Here is a 21,767-nt window from a genome sequence, read left to right as displayed (position 1 = left end):
CCTGTGTTGAAGAAGGCTTCCGATGCAGGCGGGGATTGAGAGAGAAGCCGCGGCGGCGGCTTTGAACTTAAAAATAAACTTCAAACAAAAGAACCACCCAAACCCCCATTGATCCTCCCATCGCGGTCTGACCCTCCCATCCCTTCCCGCCATCTGACCGGCTCACTTAGTCCCTTGCCACCCCCCCTTCCCTTCCCGCGGTCCTGACAAACCTGCTGACTCCAGCAGCATCCGCAGAACTCTACACACGCGCCTTCGGGGCCTTCTACTGCCCTGATTTGCTCTGCCGCATCTCTGATGATGTCATCAGAGATGTGCAAGAGTACATCAGGGCAGTAGAAGGCCCCAAAGCAGCGTGGGTAGAGTGCTGCAGACGATGCTGGAGTCGGCAGGTTTGTCGGGACCGCAGGAAGGGAAGGGGCGGTGGCAAGGGACTAAGGGAGCCAGCAAGACCGCGGGAAGGGAAAGGGGGTAGGGGAAAATGCTGCTGCTGCACAGGGAAGTGGTGTCGGCGGAGGGAAATGGAGGGGGAGGGAATGATGCTGCGGCTGCTGTACAGGAAGTGGGGTGGGGGGAGGGAAATGGAGGGGGAGGAATGCTTCTGCAGCTGCTGTACAGGGAAGTGGGGTGGGGGAGGGAAATGGAGGGGGAGGGAATGCTGCTGCAGCTGCTTTACAGGTAAGTGGGGGGGAATGCTGTTTCTGCTGCACAGAAAAATGGAGGGGGAGGGAATGCTGCTGCTGCAGCTGCTGCACAGGGAAGTGTGTGGGGATCGAAATGCTGCTGCTGCACAGGGAAGTGGGGTGGGGGGAAATGCTGCACAGGGAAATGGAGGGAGGAGAGAAATGCTGCTGCATAGGGGGCAGGGAGAGAGACAGATAGAAAGAAAGACAGACAGCAGGAGGGAGGGAGACAGAAAGAAAAGAAGAAAGACACAGGGGCAGGGAGAGACACAGAAAGACAGACAGACAAAGGGGACCAAGGAGAGAGACAGACAGAAAGAAAGACAGCGGGAGGAAGAGAGACAGAAATAAAGAAAGACAGACATATATTCTAGCACCCGTTAATGTAATGGGCTTAAATAATAGTATAACACATAATATGTTAACAATCAATCAATTTTCAATTTCCAGAAAGCTTAATAAATTAACTTAGCTTATTTCAAATCTGAGTCAGTCCAGGAACTTTTCCACCAACATGAATCATGTTTCACCCACCGGCTTTTTCAAGGCATGTCTTATCCATCACTGTCATCCTCTGACCTCAATCTGTTCTCAGACATACCTTGAAACAGCCGGTAGGCGAAACATGATTCATGTTGGTAGAACAGTCCCTGGACTGACCCAGATTTGAATTAAGCTAAGATGATTTACTAAGCTTTCTGGACAATGAAGATTGATTGTTATTAACATATTATGTTGCATATAAAAGAAAATATTAAAAAAACATTTTTAGGGAACTGACGATGATTAGATGTATAAATCCCAGCCAGCAAATGAATACATTGAGCTGGGTTTGGGTGACATTGTTGAGGTTCAGCGAACTATGAAAAACATGATTTATATGAATTTGTTGCCGAGAAGATATTAACGTGAGTGGATTTATTACAATCTTCTGTGAAAGTATTTTTAAGTTAGTCAAGGCTTTTGGAGTTAATTCATATTAGCATATATTATTTCCTGTTAGCTCATGCAAAAAGGAAACAAAATTTAAAAATTAACAAAATAAAGTCAATGAAAAATCTCCCCTCACCTTGCACACTCCTAGTTTTCAGATTAATGACACTCTTTGTAGAAAAATCTCCACAGCAAATAATTTAGAAATAATGAGCACCAATGTTCTCTGCTATTACAAGGTATTTTTTTCATAAAACAAACAGAATCAATGATTATACCATTATTCGTGAATCACAAAGTGAGATTTTGGAGAGACTGATTTTTACGTGGCAAACACCAAAGACAAAAAAAGTTTTACCAGTTATCTCTGTAAAAAGTTTCCCAAGTTTTGATACCACTTTTTTTTTCTTTTTAAATATGACTAGTAAAACTTTTAGGATGAAATTTGATATGACCACCAGTCTTTTTATATGTTGTCAGCTGTAATCACCAAATTGGTTTAATAAAGGATGTCAAGACCACATCTCTAAATAGCAAAAAAGAAGGATTTAGCTTATCCAAAAGTCTTTTTATAAACAGATGTGTCTATGTTTTTTAGGTTTGCTCTTTCTGAAGCTTACAACATGCTACATTTGAAAGTCTGAAGCAAAAACACCTTCTGACTTTTTAAGCATGTGCGGTAAATCCAGTCAGCTGACCCAATGGTGTCATTTAACTGTTGGCTTTATTGTCTTCTAATATAGCAAGAAAAGAAGAATTCAGAAGAAAACTGGGAAAGCTACCACATAAAAATAAAACATACCGTACTTGCTTTAAGAGCATGTTGTACTCCAAAATCTCTCTACAGAGGGAAAAACCAAAAAGAGGTTAAAGCTTTGCCACCAAAAGCACCTTTAGCCCTGATTTGGTAATCACCATGCATTCACACTGACATATACATACATGCACAGTTGTTGGAGAAGTCATTTTGCCAAGTGCTGTTGACATAGTGCTTAAAAACTGGAAATTGGAAGGTAATTTGTAAAACTTCCACATCTTTAGACTTGTCTGTACATTGCTTATACTGTCCAAAGCTTCTCTATTCTCAATGTACTCCCGCTAGGGGGTTAATCTGCCATAAAGGGAGCAAGGATACAACACAAGACCACCACTGGGGACCACAGCTACCACACCGAATCCAGGGGGCAATGAGACAGAAATGGAGTCGGATTGCTCCTGCCCCAGACACTAGACTACCAGAGATAGCCTGTAGGTGCTGGGAAAGGGGTGGGGTGTTCAACATTGGGTTGCATCTTCATGATGAAGGTTGCATTGACACTATCTGCCAAAGCATTTAACACTGGCCTGTGTGGTAAGTCGGTGTCCTATGCCCTAACTGCAGAGCAATTGCTGACCATGCCCCCAACAATTAGAGCACAGGCTTTGCGATTATTTAGGGGCCATGATGGCACCTAATGTGTTATAAGTGCAAAGATTTGTTGCACTTTAGTAAACCCCACCTAATTAATTACTTAATATACCACTTATATCCTAAGTGGTTTTACATCTAGGTACTTTATCATATTTCCCTATCTGTCCCGATGGGCTCAAACTCTATCTGGTGTACCTGGGGCAATGGGGGGATTTAGTGACTTGCCCAGGGTCACAAGGAACAGCAAGGGATTGGAACCCACAACCTCAGGGTGCTGAGGCTGTAGCTCTAACCACTGCGCCACACATGTTAACCTACAAATTATCACATAGTCTGCATTAAGTTTTAAGCTATGCTAAAAAAAAATTGTTTTTATTAAAATAAACTGAAAAATTTTGCCCTGTGCAAATTACTAAAACTAACTAAGGTGGTTATGAAAAATACTGGAATGGGGGTAAACATTTCAGGATTACTTTTTGACCCATTAAAAGAGACACAGAACATCATCTAATGGTAGCAACTTACTAAAGAGTTGTGCTGAAGGCATTTGTTTCCTGTTATTGTCATTTTCTCTAATAAATCAACACCTGATGCCTTTTTTAAGGTCTTTTATGTGATTTTGTATAAGAATCTTCAATGTTATCGGTTGAGAGGCGAATTAAGTTTAAATCAGCTTGCTTAGTTCATCGCATATTACAGACTGGCTCTTCAGATAATCTGATTTTGCTTTTTTCTCATTTGCATTATTCTTACTCCAGATTATGTGGTACTTTATTACTACATTTTCCACTGATTAGAGGAGTACGGTATAAACGACAGCTCTTCTTTTGCTTATGCTGCCATTACAATTTGGAATAATCTACCTGTTTACATTAGGACGGATATCAATTACTTAAGGTTTCGTAAAAAATCAAAAACTTTTTTATATGACTTGTCATATTCATGTTATGATGATATTTTTATTGATTGCTTTTGTATTTTCCTGTAGATTTTACGGCCTCTTTGAATGTAAATTGCCTTGAACCTTTTTGGTATAGGGCTCCTTTTACGAAGCCACGTTAGCGGCTTTATCGCACGTGACTTTTAATCACGCGCTAACCCCCGTGCTAGCCAGGAAACTACCGCCTGCTGAAGAGGAGGCGGTAGTGGCTAGCGTGGCCGGAAGTTTAGCGCCTGCTATTACGCCCGTTAAACTGCTAATGCGCCTTCGTAAAAGGAGTCCATAGTGCGATTAATAAGATTAGACTAGATGGTTTCCTGTTCTTCTGGTACCACCATTTTCTTAGCAACAAAAAAGGAAGGAGGGGTCCAGCCTTATCTGCAGAAAAAAAACCAATCAGGAACAAACAAAAACCAACTGCAGATGTGTACAAGATGCAGGCAGAATTTATTGTGACAAATATAAATTTATAAAAACCTTTTTCCCAAACAAGGGACCCGACATGGTCCGTGTTTCGGACAAACCTTCTTCAGGGGTCCAATATGCAAAAAGGTTTGATAAATATGCCACAAAAAATATGGAATAAAAAATCATAAACCAAAAGGTCCAATGTGCTGAGAATCGCCAACTCCTGTAAAGCGTCTTACAAAGTAAAAAGTGCTGTGAAAGATACAGTAAAATATACTGGCAAAAAACCAGCACTTTTTACTTTGTGAGACGCTTTACAGGAGTTGGCGATTCTCGGCACATTGGACCTTTTGGTTTATGATTTTTTATTCCATATTTTTTGTGGCATATTTTTCAAACCTTTTTGCATATTGGACCCCTGACGAAGGTTTGTCCGAAACACGGACCGTGTTGGGTCCCTTGTTTGGGAAAAAGGTTTTTATAAATTTATATTTGTCACAATAAATTCTGCCTGCATCTTGTACACATCTGCAGTTGTTTTTTGTTTGTTACCACCATTTTCTTACAATAAGTTTGACTTCTGTACGGTCTTCTGTGAAAATGATCAGTTTATTGTTTTATGAATGACAGATGCCACAGTTAAGAGACCAGGAGCATAGGGATGAACATTACCTGCTTGGCTAGCAACGGCTTTGTATCTTCCACTTCAATAATCACATCACCAGGGGGAGCCGATGACAGCAGAGCAACTGTAATACAATAAGTTTCTCAAAATGAGATGGCAGAAGATGTAAGATCACAATTCCACCTACTGAAGAGGCAATATGAAAAATATTTGCACAAACAAAAATAAGATAAGGAACCAGATTTAATATACCCCTGTGAAAGGGTTGAAGGCTGTGTTCACCACACTTCTTGCAGATTTATTCATTCTTTTTTTTCAGAGAGGTTCTGACTAGACAGGAGACATAATTCTATGCCACTCACAGAAGGGCCGAGGCTCAAAACTACCACAAGCATAAATGTACGGTTAACATTAGGTTTGCACACTAGGTTTGCAAAAACACTGCTGACTAACTGCAAAGGGAGTATACATATGGGCAGGCCATGGGTATTTTTCCCAGTTACTTTTGTAGTTTATAGAACACTATAAATCATATATGTCGCTTGGTGCACTTAGGTGTGCCAACTTAAGCCTGCCAATCTCATGGCGTAAGAGGGCAAGCCAGTGCCCACTTAATCTAGTTTTCTGAAAGTTGTCAGACAGTGTAATAAAAGGGAAGGAAAAGCTAACAGAACGTTTATTTGTGTTCACGGAGATATTGATAGGATAAAAACAGAAGATCAAAATGGTACAGACTGTGTAAACTAAACTCTACAGAGAGGCTCCAGAAACTCAAATTGTACTCGCTGGAAGGGAGAAGGACTATAACAGAAAAAACCCAAAAAAATATTTAGCAGCTTTCAACATATTAGATGGCAGCATTTCCCTAACAAATTAAGGACAAAGAAATGGAGGAAGGCCCCTTCATCAGAGGGTGGTGGACACCTGTAATTGTAACTGACAATTTGACGGTACTGTTATCTGAAGATCCATTACAGACAGCATCGATTTTATCTATTTATTTTGTTTTCTATCCTGTCCGCCCCAAAGATGGGTTACAGGTCAACATGCACAAAATGCAGTTAACAGGTTACAATTTGCCATAGCTACACTACAAGTTCTTCAGGTACAGGTTTTTATCCTAACTCGGCACTTACTAGGGATCTAATACCAATATCCATATTATACAGTTTACAGGTTAAATTAAGTCATCATTACATCCTCTTGAAAGTATCCTCATCTGCATACAAGCTCCCTTTGAGTGCCTGGTTTGCCAAGTGTATGGCCAGGGCCTCAATAGGGAGGAAGAGTGTAGACTTTGTGAGGGATTTGCCTCAAGCCCTTCTAGCTAATGGGGAATGTGCTATCATTCTGTTTTATTTATTTATTTTGATTTATATCCCGTTCTCCCAGAAGCTCCCAGAAGTTTTAGGTGAACAATTCTATAAAAGAGGGAAAAACAAGATGAACAACAAGTCAGTATCCACTAACCTTTTGAATCTGAACATGAAAAGCTTCCGAGTGCTTATTTCACTACAAAAATCTCTATTCCATAAAAATGAACATTTGTTGTACATAGTTGTTTAAACACCCCCTTCACTCAGGTGTCTATATTCTCTGTGTAAAGTTTTAATTGCACGGCATCCTCTTATTCAGCAGCAAGGCGAGTGAACACATGACTTACCTCTTGCTTCCAGAGCAATTTCTTGTTTCGCTAAATGGGGGTCACAGCGATACTTATCCAGGGAGTCAATAGTGCACTGCCCCACAATTGGTTTCCGACCAAACTGCCTGTGGTCTATCACTTTAATGACTATGGGTGGAACATACATTTCTTCTTTTGGTAACAGCTAAGGAGCATAAAACAAAGACTTGTTAATTACAAATGGCCATATCAATAATTTAGGAGGAGGGCACGTTGTCAACACTACAAAGTCTGTGGGTACATGAATTTTGAAAACTGCTGCATTGTCTAATTGAAATAATTTATTTCTCTGGACACTGATACCCACCCCCCCCCTCCTTTTACAAAACTGTAGCTCTGTTTTTAGTGCTGGTCGTGACGGTAACAGCTCCCACACTGATAGAATTCCTATGAGCATCGGAGCTGTTACTGCCGCGGCCGGTGCTCAAAACCATACTACGGTTTTGTAAAAGGGGTGGGGGGGGTTGAATTTGAATCAGCATACAGTGAATTCAGGTCACCAAAATAAAACTGCTTTTCAAACTTTAGTTAATGAAAATTACTTTAACACAACTTCAGCAGTACGCAGAGCCCTTTATAATTGTTTGATGTTTCATAGATGTTTCAATGTGAATCACATTTCCCACAAGAGTTTGAGAGAAAATAAGAAGAGAGAGAGAAAACAAACACTCACATTCTCCTATTACAGTACATCACTGAAAATGAGGCCAAATAGAAATGATGTTAACAAGGCTTGATACAAGGTTCGGATACAGTACCACTTTCATGAAGAGAACAGAACTCGAGAAATTTGGAGTTCTTTTAAGATTTTTGATCACAGCAGACTGAACAATTTCACCGCCACACTCCACAATGAGACTAGGGGATGTAACGGAAGCCAGTTGGTAGGTTTTCATGTTTCTTAAGCCCCAGGCAAGAATCTGCAAATAAATCACGAAGAAAGCCAATGAATCTGACACAGTAAATCACCACTAGTCTTCCCAATAATATAGCAGGCAGACTGCTGTGGTTGGCAATTTCTCTGAGGTATTGGGGTCGCTCTTCTCTCCTTCCATGAACTGCACATCAAAGTAGAAAGGGGCTGTGAGTGGCAAGTTTGGAAGTTCTGCCTCCCTAATGGGCAATTTTGTTTTCACAATCACAGAAGTCCTTAGGACCGTGACATGAGCAGAGAACTGGAAGAACCCGTCTTCACAGCCAACATGTAAACTGAGAAAATAATAATAATAATAATAACTTTATTTTTTCTATACCGCCATAATCTTGCGATTTCTAGGCGGTTTACAGTGAAAGAGAGCTGTACAGTCAGCGAATTACAATGTGAGAACAGGTAGGAAGTCACTGAGTAATCAGTATTTACAGGTTACAAATAGGTTACAGTATAAACTTGAACATTTTACATCAAAGGGGCTGGATGGTCAGCGAATTACAGAATATAGATGGTGAGGAAGACACTGAATAGTCAAGAGAAGAACAGAATACATTTGTGAAGAAGCGTAGTATCTGCATAAAGAGAGAAGTATTAGGATGGGGGGGGGCTTTGTCTGGCTGGGAAATAAATCTATTGAATAGGGCGGTCTTGATTTCTTTCCGAAAGGCGCCATAGGTCTGCCTGGCTTTGTCAGTGAAGTTGCCTAACCAGGTTTGCTGTCTGCCAGCTTGGAACTTGAAAGTTCTATCCAGGAAGGTTCTGTATTTGCAACCTATGACCTTCGGGTAGGCAAAGAGGTTGCAATTTCTGGTTGTTCTTATGGGGGAGTAAAGTTCGAAGTGAGGTAATAGGTAAATTGGGGCCATTCCCCACACCAGTTTATAGCAAAAGCAGGAAAACTTGAATAAAATCCGTACCTCAATTGGCAACCAGTGCAGTAATTTGTAGTAGGGACTAATGTGGCCACTTTTATTTAGTCCGAATATTAGTCGGATGGCCTTGTTTTGCACTATTCTTAATTTTTTAACGGTTTTTTTGGGTATACCCACATAGATGATATTGCAGTAGTCTAAGGTGGATAGGACCAGTGACTGTACCAGTAGTCTAAAAGATGGAGGGTCGAAATATTTTTTGATGGTTTTAATTTCCAAAGTGTGGAGAAGCATTTTTTGGTCACCGAGTTTGTGTGTTCGATCAAGGTCAGGTGGGTGTCTAGGGTGACTCCTAGTATTGGATGATCATGACCATTTAAGTGTATTGTTGTTGTGTTGATTTTGTCTTTTGGGCTTGCCATGAAGATTTTTGTCTTATCTGAGTTTAGTTTCAGTTTAAAAATTAATAGATTATTAAAATTAATAATCGCAAAGAGATGCAGGTGAAATAAATTGAACTGGTGGGTCTGGGCCAACAACTGATTAGTAAGTGGAATAAAAAAAAAAAATAGAAAGAATCTAGGCTATTGTTTTAAATTGTTATATGTGAATTGCTTTTCGTGATGTAGTTATATTTTGGGGAGATATTTTAAAATTTATTAGTGTACTTTGCTACTGTATAATACCATACAATGCATGAATTATATGCTGATGTGTTAGATATATTTTATGATTTTATTGCTATATTGTATACTCAGTCTGATGTATTTTGATAATCGCATTTTTGTGAACCACTTTGGTTTGAGGGAGTTTCTATTCAAAGTACAACATAGTGGGGTCCTTTTTGTTTTTCAAAATCTTTATTGATTTTCAAACTTTGACAGTGCAATACAATTAATTGAACATATAATACTGCAGAAAACGCACTATTAACTACACAATTAATACATAAAACAATCATTTTCTCCCATCCTCCTCCCAATTATTAATACAATAAGACATATGATGTGATTACAGTATTATAATTAAGTAATTTAAATTCTCAAAACACATTTCCCTCCCCCCCCCCCACCCTGGATGTGTAAGGAAATCTAAGAAAAGGAAAGATGACCCTTATTGCGAGGAAACAAATGCAGTCAATGGACTCCACACTTTATTAAATGAATTACTAGACCCCAAACATTCCGCACTTATATTTTATAGTGGGGTCCTTTTAATGAAAGGCATTACATTTTGGCTTAACATTGGTTAATACATGATTTTAATGCACATCAAATCCATAACTGCATCAAGAAAGGGCATTCCCCAGTATGATTTACTGCAGATTGTGCATTAATGTTCTCACTAGTGTGCGGTAACTTCCAGGAGTTAACCCAGGCCCACTTACTGCCTTCTACTTAGGAGGCAATAAGGGAGAAATTCTGTAAATAGCGCCTATAATATAGGCTCCTATCACACTTAGGGCCCTATTACAGAATCACACCTGACTAAAAGGTAGGTGCCAGGGTTTTAAAGGCCTACAATATAGATGCCTATGTCCTTTAGAGAATCACGCCTAAAACATAGTAACATAGTAGATGATGGTAGATAAAGGCCCGAATGGTCCATCCAAGTCTGCCCAACCTGATTCAATTTAAATTTATTATTTTTTCTTCTTCTTCTTAGCTATTTCTGGGCAAGAATCTCAAGCTCTACCCAGTACTGTGCTTGGGTTCCAACTACTGAAGTTGCCGTCAAAGCTCACTTTAGCCCATCTACACCCTCCCAGCCATTGAAGCCCTCCCCAGCCCATCCTAGCCTAGCGGTGCCAAAGCCCTTTTCTGCCTCTACACACATCTACTTTGGAGTTAGGCACTGCTAGACACCATGTGATAGGTGTAGAATTGCGCCTAAGAAGCTAGACACCTATCAACCAATTAATTTTTTTTTTGCCAATTATGAGTTAGTTAGGCGCCTACATTGGTAGCCAATGTAGGCACCTAAATTAATAGCCTAAGCCAATCGTTGGCACTTAACACCTCATAATTGGCTTTAATTGGACTGAATTGAAAGTTAAGCACCTACTCCAAAGCACCTATCTAAAAGTGGGCATGGTTAGGGGTACGTTTTGGAGTTAGGTGCCTATTTTTGACAGGCACACGTATTTAGAAAACCCTGGCATAAATATGGTGTGCCTAAAAATTAGGACGTTTAATGCTGTCTAGCGCTAAGTGTGATTCTATACAGTGCACTCAACTTTTATAGAATCACGCTTAGCGCCAATTTTTTGGGAGACCTATACAGAATTTGTATGCCTGTGTTAACTCGCATTATCTAGTTATCACACTAATCATAACATGCTAGGTAGATAGTAAAGGAATACCCACAACACCCCCCCTCCACAAAATATTTCTAAAAATTTGGAAATGCATGCAATACCACAAATCGCTTTAATCTGTTCTGTGGTAGCCTGTTCGCATGTGTTAACTACACATTAAGGGCTTAACACTCGTTAGTAAAAGGCATACAAAACAATATTACAATTTTGCGTACTTATTTCGTCACGCATGAAAAATCACTTTCTGCTAAACAGAAAATGATTGGAGCAATCCCGTTCATTTTGAGTAATCAATATGAATGCTTAAGAGACCTACCTCAATAGCAGTGCGCTGTACCACTGGCCGAATTCCTTGAGGAACCATGTAAAGCATTGGTGCTCTTTGAGATGGGAGAATTGGCAGATTAGATCCATCCTATTTTAAAAAATAAGGTTGAGATTATCTTTTTTTTTGTACACTACTACTATTAATTATTTCTATAGTTCTACCAGACTATGCAGCAATGTACAGAGTCACAAAGAAGATTGTAAGCTCTTTCCAGCAGAGACTATCTAAACAGACAAGACAAACAAACAGGATGTCAGGGATACAGTTAAGGGGGAACAGTCAATCTGCTGACTGGCTGGCTGGGTTGGAGGGCAGTGTATAGAGAACATATTACGACAATGTAATAAAAATTATATTTGATTTATAAATCTTTGTTTCAGGTATCGGTGGCAGCCTCTCTGGTGGAAAATGGTTATAAAATATTTTATCGATGGTATTTTACTCCTGACTGCCTTCATAAAAAGTTTATGAATGTCCAGGATGATTGCTGGAGAAGTTTTGGCCAGAAGGGCATGTTTACACATATTTGGTGGCTGTGTCCATTAATACATCTGTTCTGGATTCAAATAGTGCATACCTTGAGGGAAGTGTTGGGTATAGATTACCCTAAAACACAGGAATGCTGTCTGTTGCATAATATGCCCCCTGGGGTTACAATTCAGGCTCATAAATTTGCTATGGTGATCTTTGTAGCTGCTAAACTGACACTGGCCCAATCATGGAAGCAAACAGAGATTCCTTCAATAAAGAAGGTGATGTACAAATTAGATTATATATGCCTAATGTCAAAATAGACTGCATACAAATATGGTAGAGTGGTACCCTTTCACAAAGTTTGGGCTACTTATCTTGAGTGGAGAAATGAGGTGCATTGATTTGTACATTATATCAAGCTCCAGCTATAATGGTTAAATGGGGACAAAAGGTGAAAAGGATTTGGGGTTTTTGTTTGTTTCCAATTTCTTTTGATTCATTTCATGAACATCACATGTATATATTTCTTTGATGATATGTTGCTTTAGCCCAGGGGTGGGCAAATCCAGTCTTCGAGGGCCGGAATCCAGTCGGGTTTTCAGGATTTCCCCAATGAATATGCATTGAAAGCAGTGCATGCAAATAGATCTCATGCATATTCATTGGGGAAATCCTGAAAACCCGACTGGATTCTGGCCCTCGAGGACCAGAGTTGCCCACCCCTGTTTTAGCCTTTCTCCTCCCCCCCTACTTTTGTAGTGGGGGCCTTGTTAACCAATTGCGATGTATACTGTAGCTTGTATAATTATATATGAAAATTATAAAATAAAACATTAAAAAAAAGAATAAGAATTATAATTGATGAGTGTTTGGTCTTGAGTGATTGTGTGTCTCCTTTCCTGTTGATTAATGGAGGTTCTTGTTTTTTGTTTGATTGTTTATTGACTATTGTAAACCGTTTTGATCTTACCTAGTAATAGCAGTATACAAAGCTTTTAATAAACAAACATTTTCAAAATAATTACATTCAAAATAGAAAAAAAATTTAAAAAAATTACCTTATCTGAAAGAATAAGTTCAGCAGCAACAAGAACATCCCCACAGGTTCTATTTCCATTTATAACGGGATACCAGAAAAGCTTGGGCGATATCTCTACTCCTGCATTAAGCTTTACCATCGGAGGACATACACTCCTTCCCAAAAACTCATCCTTGCCCTGGGTCAAACAATTGGTAAAAGATTAAGCATGACAGAGTGCTACCATTCATGCAACATGCACAGAATCAAAATGAAGGATTTACGTACCACTTGATCACTATCAAAAATTTCTATCACCACGTCTGGTGGGTCTTGTGCTACAGCTTGCGGCTGTCCATAGATTTCAATTTCATTAAATATTAGAGTTTGGTCCCAGGTAGGATTCAAAGTTGCATGGATGACCTCCGTTGTTTTGCTTCGATGGAGGACGGAAACATGAGCATATGGATCTAAAAGAGCCAAAGTTAAGGCCAGAATAAATACTTTGTTCCGATTGCCGGAAAATTATCGATTTAAATCATTTAATGCGTAGGTTCAGGCACTTTGTTGCATTGTAATCAGCAACAATTCTGTTAAAAGAATAGCATTTCTGACTTAATAGCTATTTACTTATCTATCCATTTTGGAAGACCTCAATCAAAGATATGTTATCACCTTACTAGGATTCTCCATTTCTAAACCAGATGATAAAGGGTATGGAGAACCTCTCATATGCCGAACGGTTAGACAGGCTGGGGCTCTTTACCCTGGAAAAGCGGAGACTGAGAGGGGACATGATACAGACTTATAAAATCATGAAAGGCATAGAGAAGGTGGAGAGGGGCAGATTCTTTAGACTAGCAGGGACAACTAAAACAAGAGGTCACTCAGAAAAACTGAGAGGAGACAGATTCATAACGAATGCAAGGAAGTTCTTCTTCACTCAGCGGGTGGTAGACACCTGGAACGCGCTTCCCGGAGAGGTGATAAGCCAGAGTACAATTCTGGGGTTCAAAAAGGGACTGGATGACTTCCTGGAAGCGAAGGGAATAACAGGGTACAGATAGAGGTTTACCTTACAGGACACTGAGCAAATAGAGTATGGACATTTTAGGTTAGGTAGGGAACACTTTCAGGTCATGGACCTGGTGGGCCACCGCGGGAGCGGACTGCCGGGCACGATGGACCCCTGGTCTGACCCGGCAGAGGCAATGCTTATGTTCATTCAAATGAGAATCTAGCGGAATATTTCTATAGAGCAGTGGTTCTCAACCCTGTCCTGGGGGACCCCCAGCCAGTTGGGTTTTCAAGATATCCCTAATGAATATGCATAAGACATATTTGCTTACCTGTCTCCTCCATTATATGTAAATCTCTCTCATGCATATTCATTAGGGATATCCTGAAATCCCAACTGGCTGGGGGTCCCCTAGGATAGTGTTAAGAACATAACATAAGAACATAAGCTGTGCCTCTGCTGGGTCAGACCTGAGGTCCATCATGCCCAGCAGTCCGCTCACACAGCAGCCCATCAGGTCCAGGACCTGTATAGTAGCCCTCTACCTATACCCTTCTATTCCCTTTTCCTTTAGAAAATTGTCCAATCCCTTCTTGAACTCCAATACCATACCCTGTCCTATCACTCCCTCTGGAAGCACGTTCCAGGTGTCCACCACCCATTGGGTGAAGAAGAACTTCCTAGCATTGGTTCTGAATCTGTCCCCTTTTAATTTTTCTCAATGCCCTCTCGTTCTTGTAGGTGTCGAAAGTTTGAAGAATCTGTCCCTCTCCACTTTCTCTATGCCCTTCGTGATCTTGTAAGTCTCTATCATATCCCCTCTATCAAATCTCCAGCGAAAAAAGCCCCAGTCTCTCTAATCTTTTCCATACCTTTTATCAAACGTGTCACTCTCTTCTGAACCCTTTCGAGTATCGCCATATCCTTCTTTAGGCATGGTGACCAATATTGGATGCAGTACTCCAGATGCGGGCGCACCATCACCCGATACAACAGCAGGATAACTTCTTTCGTTCTGCTTGTAATACCTTTCTTGATTATTCCTAGCATCCTATTCGCTTTCTTAGCAGCCGCTGCGCATTGTGCCGATGGCTTCAATGTCATGTCCACTTTTACCCTCAAGTCCCTTTCTTGAGAACCACTGCTATAGAGGCTTATTTTCAAGGACCTTAAACACATATAGAAGCCCATGGTACTTTGCGTATCCAAATGCTCTGAAAATGAGCCCTATAGCCTGCTTTTGCTCCCTACTTACTTCTCTCCCTATTGGACTAAAGCTTCCATTCAATATCCAATTGCTTCTCTCCTGATGTTAATTTGATCGTTACAAACTTTTCTGTATAATAATGTCATATTACTAATGCAATTTATTTTTTTCTGATTCTTCTTATTCCAAGTGACCTTTGTGTTTTTTCACCAATATATTTATTGTGAGCTTCTGGAGACTATTCAGAGCGGTTTGCATGAGCTTCTGTAAAGGTGTTTTAAACACCAAATCGTGCACTCAGCACTGTTGCTCATACCCTTCATGGTCTAGCGTGGCACAATGATGACACTCAGGCGCTTGTCAACTCAAGTGGAATTTATTCGGCCGCAGCCATAACAGCACAATTACATCAAACTGTTATCAACTGAACATCATAATCAAGCATGAACGGTGATGAACTATACACAGTAACCGCACTTCAGAAAATGGCATAACACACAATGTACATCACCAGGCAACATATAAGGAACTGATGGTCAGGCGCACAGCATCTGGCTCTCTATCCCGCACAATGTGGGGCGCCGTACAAGCTTCCCCAGCTCACCGGACCCTTCCCGTTCAAGGAGGTGTCCCCTCGTCAGCTGTACGTTGTTGTGAAGATCATGGCCTGGCCCCCTGCCGTCCAAGCAAGGCGACGTGCCCCATGTCTTAACCACTGTAAAGATGTCAGCCTTCTACCCATATGCTGTGCTTACCTGCCACCTGCCAGACTGGCTGCGACAGTAGTGAAGGGTGGGCGGGAGGGAAGTCGCGTCGATCTCCCTGGACCGCCGTCGGGAAAAGGGGCGACCTCCCTTCCGCTTCCCCCTCATCTCCTAACCCTCCCCTCCCCCCTCCCTCGCTGATTGGCGTTTCCTATCCTCCTCCCTCCCCCCCCCCCCCTCCTATCTATTCGCTCCGGCTTCAGGCCGATTTGGCCTCGCTCCTCCCTAAACGGGATCGGAGCTTGTTCTCAAATCGTGCACTCAGCACTGTTGCTCATACCCTTCATGGTCTAGCGTGGCACAATGATGACACTCAGGCGCTTGTCAACTCAAGTGGAATTTATTCGGCCGCAGCCATAACAGCACAATTACATCAAACTGTTATCAACTGAACATCATAATCAAGCATGAACGGTGATGAACTATACACAGTAACCGCACTTCAGAAAATGGCATAACACACAATGTACATCACCAGGCAACATATAAGGAACTGATGGTCAGGCGCACAGCATCTGGCTCTCTATCCCGCACAATGTGGGGCGCCGTACAAGCTTCCCCAGCTCACCGGACCCTTCCCGTTCAAGGAGGTGTCCCCTCGTCAGCTGTACGTTGTTGTGAAGATCATGGCCTGGCCCCCTGCCGTCCAAGCAAGGCGACGTGCCCCATGTCTTAACCACTGTAAAGATGTCAGCCTTCTACCCATATGCTGTGCTTACCTGCCACTACCCGTGATAGCGAAACCTCGCTTATCGCGGGTTCCCCCCAAGTGTCATGGCTGCGGCCCCGCACAAGTTAACATATGCCATATATCCAGACCGATGTCGGAGCAGTGTACCCCGCCAGTACAGACGCAGACCGCTGTCCTCTAGCAATTAGACTTGTGTTTTATTATTATATATACATCCAGACCGCTGTCCTCTAGCAATTAGACTTGTGTTTTATTATTATATATACATCCACCTAATGAGTTTCTTGCGAGTTAGTTATCTCCACGGCTGTGCGAGATCTCACACCTTTCATACTTACCGGGGTATAATAGTTATCTCCACGGCTGTGCGAGATCTCACACCTTTCATACTTACCGGGGTATAATAGTTATCTCCACGGCTGTGCGAGATCTCACACCTTTCATACTTACCGGGGTATAATAGTTATCTCCACGGCTGTGCGAGATCTCACACCTTTCATACTTACCGGGGTATAATAGTTATCTCCACGGCTGTGCGAGATCTCACACCTTTCATACTTACCGGGGTATAATAGTTATCTCCACGGCTGTGCGAGATCTCACACCTTTCATACTTACCGGGGTATAATAGTTATCTCCACGGCTGTGCGAGATCTCACACCTTTCATACTTACCGGGGTATAATAGTTATCTCCACGGCTGTGCGAGATCTCACACCTTTCATACTTACCGGGGTATAATATGGGACCACAATAAGGTAGTGTGGGGAAGCCTGCTGTCTGAGGATATTATTGGTCTGTGGGGAAGCCTGCAGGCTGAGGATAACATTCGTCTACATTTAACTTGTTGAGTATATTCCGAGTTCTATATCAATAAGGTAGTGAGGGGAAGCCTGCTGGCTGAGGGTACACCAAGCAACAGCCATCCCTCAACCTGATGTAAACCGAATAGTAACATCCATAAACCGAATGTATATCCAACATCCATCCCTCAACCTGATGTAAAACGAATAGTAACCTCCATAAACCGAATGTATCCATGATTTTCGGATTGTAATTTTGCTACCAATCTAGGGAAAACACTGTTGAGGTAATGTCACCTAATAGGGAAGGTTCTTCGGCTAAACTATAATGTAAAGATATAAACCCCACAATAAATGTAAGGTAGTGCCACTCTTGAGGTTATGTAACCTAATATAAACCATCCACGATGTAAACCGCGCATTGTAACATCCATAACCCGAATGTAGACCCCTGACCCGAATGTAGACCCTGATTTACAAACAGCAATAAACTCTATGTGAGCCCTATGTAGCGCCCGATCATCCGCCCCATAACAGCCTTCATAACCTTCATAAAACTGAGCGTTCGTTCTTACCTCGCAGATGTTGACTCTCCTCTGAGTAGGGGACTCCTTACGTTATTTCCTTCTGAGTAGGGGACTCCTTACGTTCTTCTCTCCCAGATGCCTGTGAGTGATGTAAGCTGGTCCTAAGGCTAAGGTCTCCGGTAATCAGCGAGGTGATAAGGGATGATAGCAAGGCCATGTAGCTGATGACGAGAGTAGTTGAGTGAGGCAAGAAAACAGTTAATAGAGGAGGTACACACACTGTTGTCAGTAGCATCACCCCGTATAAGGGCGCGTTATGGTCAAGGAGACCTCAAGGGAGGCAAATGAGGGCTCAAGGCCTACGTCTTACTTCCCGTTCTGCAGGTAATAAGGTCGTAAGCACAGTGGTATTGAGTGAGCACAAAACAGTTAATACATGCATGAAGTACGCATGAAGTGAGGGCAACACAACCCTTGCCTGTAGCACCCCGTATAAGGGGCCGCCATGGTCATGGAGAAAATCAAGGAAGCCAAATATGAGGGCTCGAAGCTGTAAGGTCTATGTCGTAGTTCCCCTCTGGCTAAGTAGGAATTCGTAGATGAATGGAGGAAGAAAATGATACCATGGAGACCAAGAGTCTTATTGAAGAGGGAGTGATACTACCTGGATATGGTCCCCTCGATTGTAGGATTCAGGGAGGATGAAAGTTTTTTAAGTGGTGAACTGACCATGTTAAGGATGGTACCTAGATGCGTAATCCTGGTGTACTTAAGATGAGGAGCTGCTCCTGGCGCCCAACTCATGGGCGCCCCTACTCGGAAAAGATCCGCTGTTAGGCCCATCCTAAGGCCACAGGAAGAGGACATAGTAAATCGTTGGGTAACATATTAATGATGAAGCAATTATGCGCTAACATTTATGACAGCCGATATCATTGTGTGTCTCCCATAACCTCACATAGATGAAGTTGGTGGCTAAGGAAAGGGGTCTATCTTTGTGACTCAACCAGCATGAATTGAATCTCTCGGTCTCAGGATAAATAGATAATGGTTACGGCAGATGGGCAGCCTAGATGGTCCTGACGGGTCTCCCTCGCCATCCGGTTTATTGAGATACAGGGGACACATCATGGAGTGCCGTATGACATCTTTTATTACTTCACTATAAACTAGGTGGACTTGATGAGGCTTCTTACAGGGGAGCAGACTCGCCGAGGGACTTGGGGCTGGAAGGCCGAAGGGAAGTAGATGAAGCTGTCCGGGGCCAACAGAATGCTAGATCTGGAAGGAATCAGTACTACAGGCATGGTGTGTCCAGAAATGCGACAAAGATGGTTACGTGGTAGGAGGAGGTGCCGTACTGTGAAAGATTACCGAAAATCATCCTCTTCTTTCGCAAACAGAGGAGAATGAGAGGGGACATGATCGAAACATTCAAGGTACTGAGGTAGAAAAACGGAACAATACTCCGGGATCTATCATAAGGGAAAAACACCTTCCATTTATTCAGGAGAAATCCAGACAAGTTCCGCTGAACCGGATCATATACAGGCAGAGCCGCCACACAAGTGGACTGCTGGGCACGCTGGACCGCCGGTCCGACCCCGCAGCCACAAATCCTATGTTCTTAACTTCGGTGCTAAATTAATAAAAGAAAGATACCTATGTGAGAGAATAATCCAGGCAGTTGTGTGAGGAAACAAGGGTAACATGAGTCCAGAAAATTTTTTTTTTTTTTTTGATTTGATTGTTTTGGACACTTAATAAGAGACTATCCCATAATACCAACTGTCCAAAATGCTATGTTAATAGATTTAAAGGTCCTCCGCAGTCAAATCCCCAGGATAAGAGTTATAGTATCATTCTGACATGATGATTGGACAGATGGCTAGGCTAGAGATAACCCCGAAAAGCAGTGAATTTTAAGACTATGTACTTTAACAGGCTGTGGCTTTTCCCAAGTCTTTCTCAATATTAGACTATGGACCTATCCCTGGAAACCCGTCCAAACATTTTCCAAACCAGCAACAGCAACTCTTATTCTCTGATTTGAAAATATTTCCTCCTATAAGTTTTAAAAGTATTTACCTGTAATTTCCTCCCTCAGTCTGTAATTTTGAAAATTCGATCCGCTTCTACTCCACTCCGGGTTTTGTAGACTTCAATCACATCTCCCCCAAGCCGTCTATCCTCAAAGCTGAAGAGCCCCACTCTCTACAGTCTTTTCCCACTGGAGAGGAGCCTCCCGCTCCCTCCTGGTGCCATCTCGATCTGGCGAGAAAAGAATCACCGACAAGGAAGAAAGCTCCACCCCGAGGGCAGATCCTGCTGACCAACAACGGGGCCCAACACTGGAAACATGGAGAGAGTGCAATAGAAGAAAAGGAAGAAGGAAAACCCACCAAGAGACTTAAAGATCTTAATATGTATACTTTGCATGAAAGATCGGATAGGGATGTTATGCTAGAGATGTTTTATACCTACATGGCGTAAATGGGCTCGAGAATAGTATCTTTCATATGATAGGAATCTCTGGAATGAGGAGGCTTAGGATGAAGTTGAAAGGGAACAGACTCAGAAGTAACCTCAGAAAATACTCCTTCACAGAAAAGCTTAGTGACTGCTTGGAATTGACTTCGGTAGAGGTGAAAATGTATCCAAATTCAAGAAAGCTTGGGATAAGTACACTTCCATACCCTTTACCATCTTGGTGGCTCTTCTTGAATCCTTTCTAATGCCACTAGAGATAAGGAGACCAGAACTGAACGCAATACTCCAGATGAGGCTGCACCATGGAGCGATACAGGGGCATTATAATATTCCTAGTTTGGGTGGAAGGTTTCATCGTATAGTCTACAATGATACCCAGATCCTTCTGTGGAGAAAAGGTCCTATTTACAGATGTCGTCACGTCAGCAAAGTAAATGAAATACCAATACACCAGCGTGTGCAGTATGATAGATATTCACAATGTTGTGGTTCTTGGAGGGATAATGGATTGGTCATCCCTGTGGATTTTTAAGCATGCATTTAAATTGTACATTTTTCCTGAATGTGTGTTGACTGCTTATTGTGAGAAATGTAAGTTCTACAGACACTAATCTATGAAATGCAGAGATGTGCAAAAGATTCTGTTCAACATTAATTTACCCTAGGGCAGAGTAAAATATCCCCCAATCCTCCCCCCCCCCACCTCTGTTACCTCGAATATGTATTTGCAGCCAAACAGTATAATCACATTTAACAAATTAATAGTATGCAATCATCCCCAACCCAGCTACATAGCAAGGATACAAACACTGCAGCCGGGCCGCAGGAGATGGGCAGCCCGGAGAAAAGACTAGGTGAAGGAAGCCTCATCCACCTCCCCGGCCCGCGATGCCGGGTGCGCCAAGTGGCCGCGGACTCCACCCAGCCCCCGGCCAGACAGACACCACCTGCGGGGCCGCCCCGCAAGCAGCGTCCCGGCGGGCCCCTCCGCTCGATCCCGCGTGATCAACAGGAGTCCCGCCATGCACGCTGGGGCGGCGCGGTGGTGGCTGCGCGGCGACGAGGCTCGCGACTCCCAGCACCTCTCCTCCCCGCTCAGCCCAACTCTCCCACAATCCTCATGCCGGCCAGCACACTACACACCGCGTGCGCGTCGGCCATACTCCCCCTCCCACCCGGAGACGCCAAGCACCCTGGTCAGTCACCGTCAGCCCCGGCAAGCTGCTGGACACCCGCGCGACCGACCTCAACAGCCCTCCGGCCATGCGGTCGGCACACAGCGCACCCGAAGCCCCGCAGGGGCAACCACAACAGAGAATCCCAAGCGGCAGGCATGGGGAATAGGAGCCTGCGCCGGGCCACGTGGTGGCGACCACAAGCAGCCCAGAGGCCGCGAGCTCCTCGCCCACCCACCGGACCTTCTCCCTTTTTTTTTTTTTACAGAGAGGAGGAAAACACGGTGTCTCGACGGGCCTGGCCCTCAGCACACGTGGATGGCGACTCGACAAAGTTAGTCGTGAACCGCCTCGCCCCAGGGACTCCACTCTACCTCCCTTCCGTTGCTGGTGGGGAAATGCTCCTGTCCGCGTGTGCAGCGGCCCAACGTCCCAGCCCACACATGGCTCACGGATACTGGAGCCGGAG

At 42.9% G+C, this 21,767-nt stretch overlaps 1 protein-coding gene across 7 annotated transcripts in view; it reads right to left on the bottom strand.

Annotated features, from left to right (window-relative positions):
- MYOF (myoferlin) overlaps window positions 1–21,767 on the bottom strand; it is a 278,291-nt gene that overhangs the window by 32,345 nt on the left and 224,179 nt on the right. For 3 of the 7 annotated variants that reach the window (XM_033940691.1, XM_033940692.1, XM_033940694.1), the window contains 7 exons: window positions 12,913–13,094; window positions 12,665–12,823; window positions 11,121–11,219; window positions 7,443–7,604; window positions 6,664–6,829; window positions 5,048–5,124; window positions 2,559–2,615 (listed from right to left, as the gene is read on the bottom strand). In XM_033940691.1, the coding sequence (XP_033796582.1) occupies window positions 2,559–2,615; window positions 5,048–5,124; window positions 6,664–6,829; window positions 7,443–7,604; window positions 11,121–11,219; window positions 12,665–12,823; window positions 12,913–13,094 (902 nt within the window). Of the gene's footprint in view, window positions 1–2,418; window positions 2,458–2,558; window positions 2,616–5,047; window positions 5,125–6,663; window positions 6,830–7,442; window positions 7,605–11,120; window positions 11,220–12,664; window positions 12,824–12,912; window positions 13,095–21,767 lie in introns of all 7 variants that reach the window. The other 4 variants (XM_033940695.1, XM_033940696.1, XM_033940697.1 and 1 more) reach the window with 2 other exon arrangements.

This window comes from Geotrypetes seraphini, chromosome 4 (genome assembly GCF_902459505.1).
Source record: "Geotrypetes seraphini chromosome 4, aGeoSer1.1, whole genome shotgun sequence".
Lineage (NCBI taxonomy): Eukaryota > Metazoa > Chordata > Amphibia > Gymnophiona > Dermophiidae > Geotrypetes > Geotrypetes seraphini.
The sequence above is the reverse complement of the archived record's forward strand: the minus strand, read 5'-3'. Positions and strand labels throughout refer to the sequence as shown.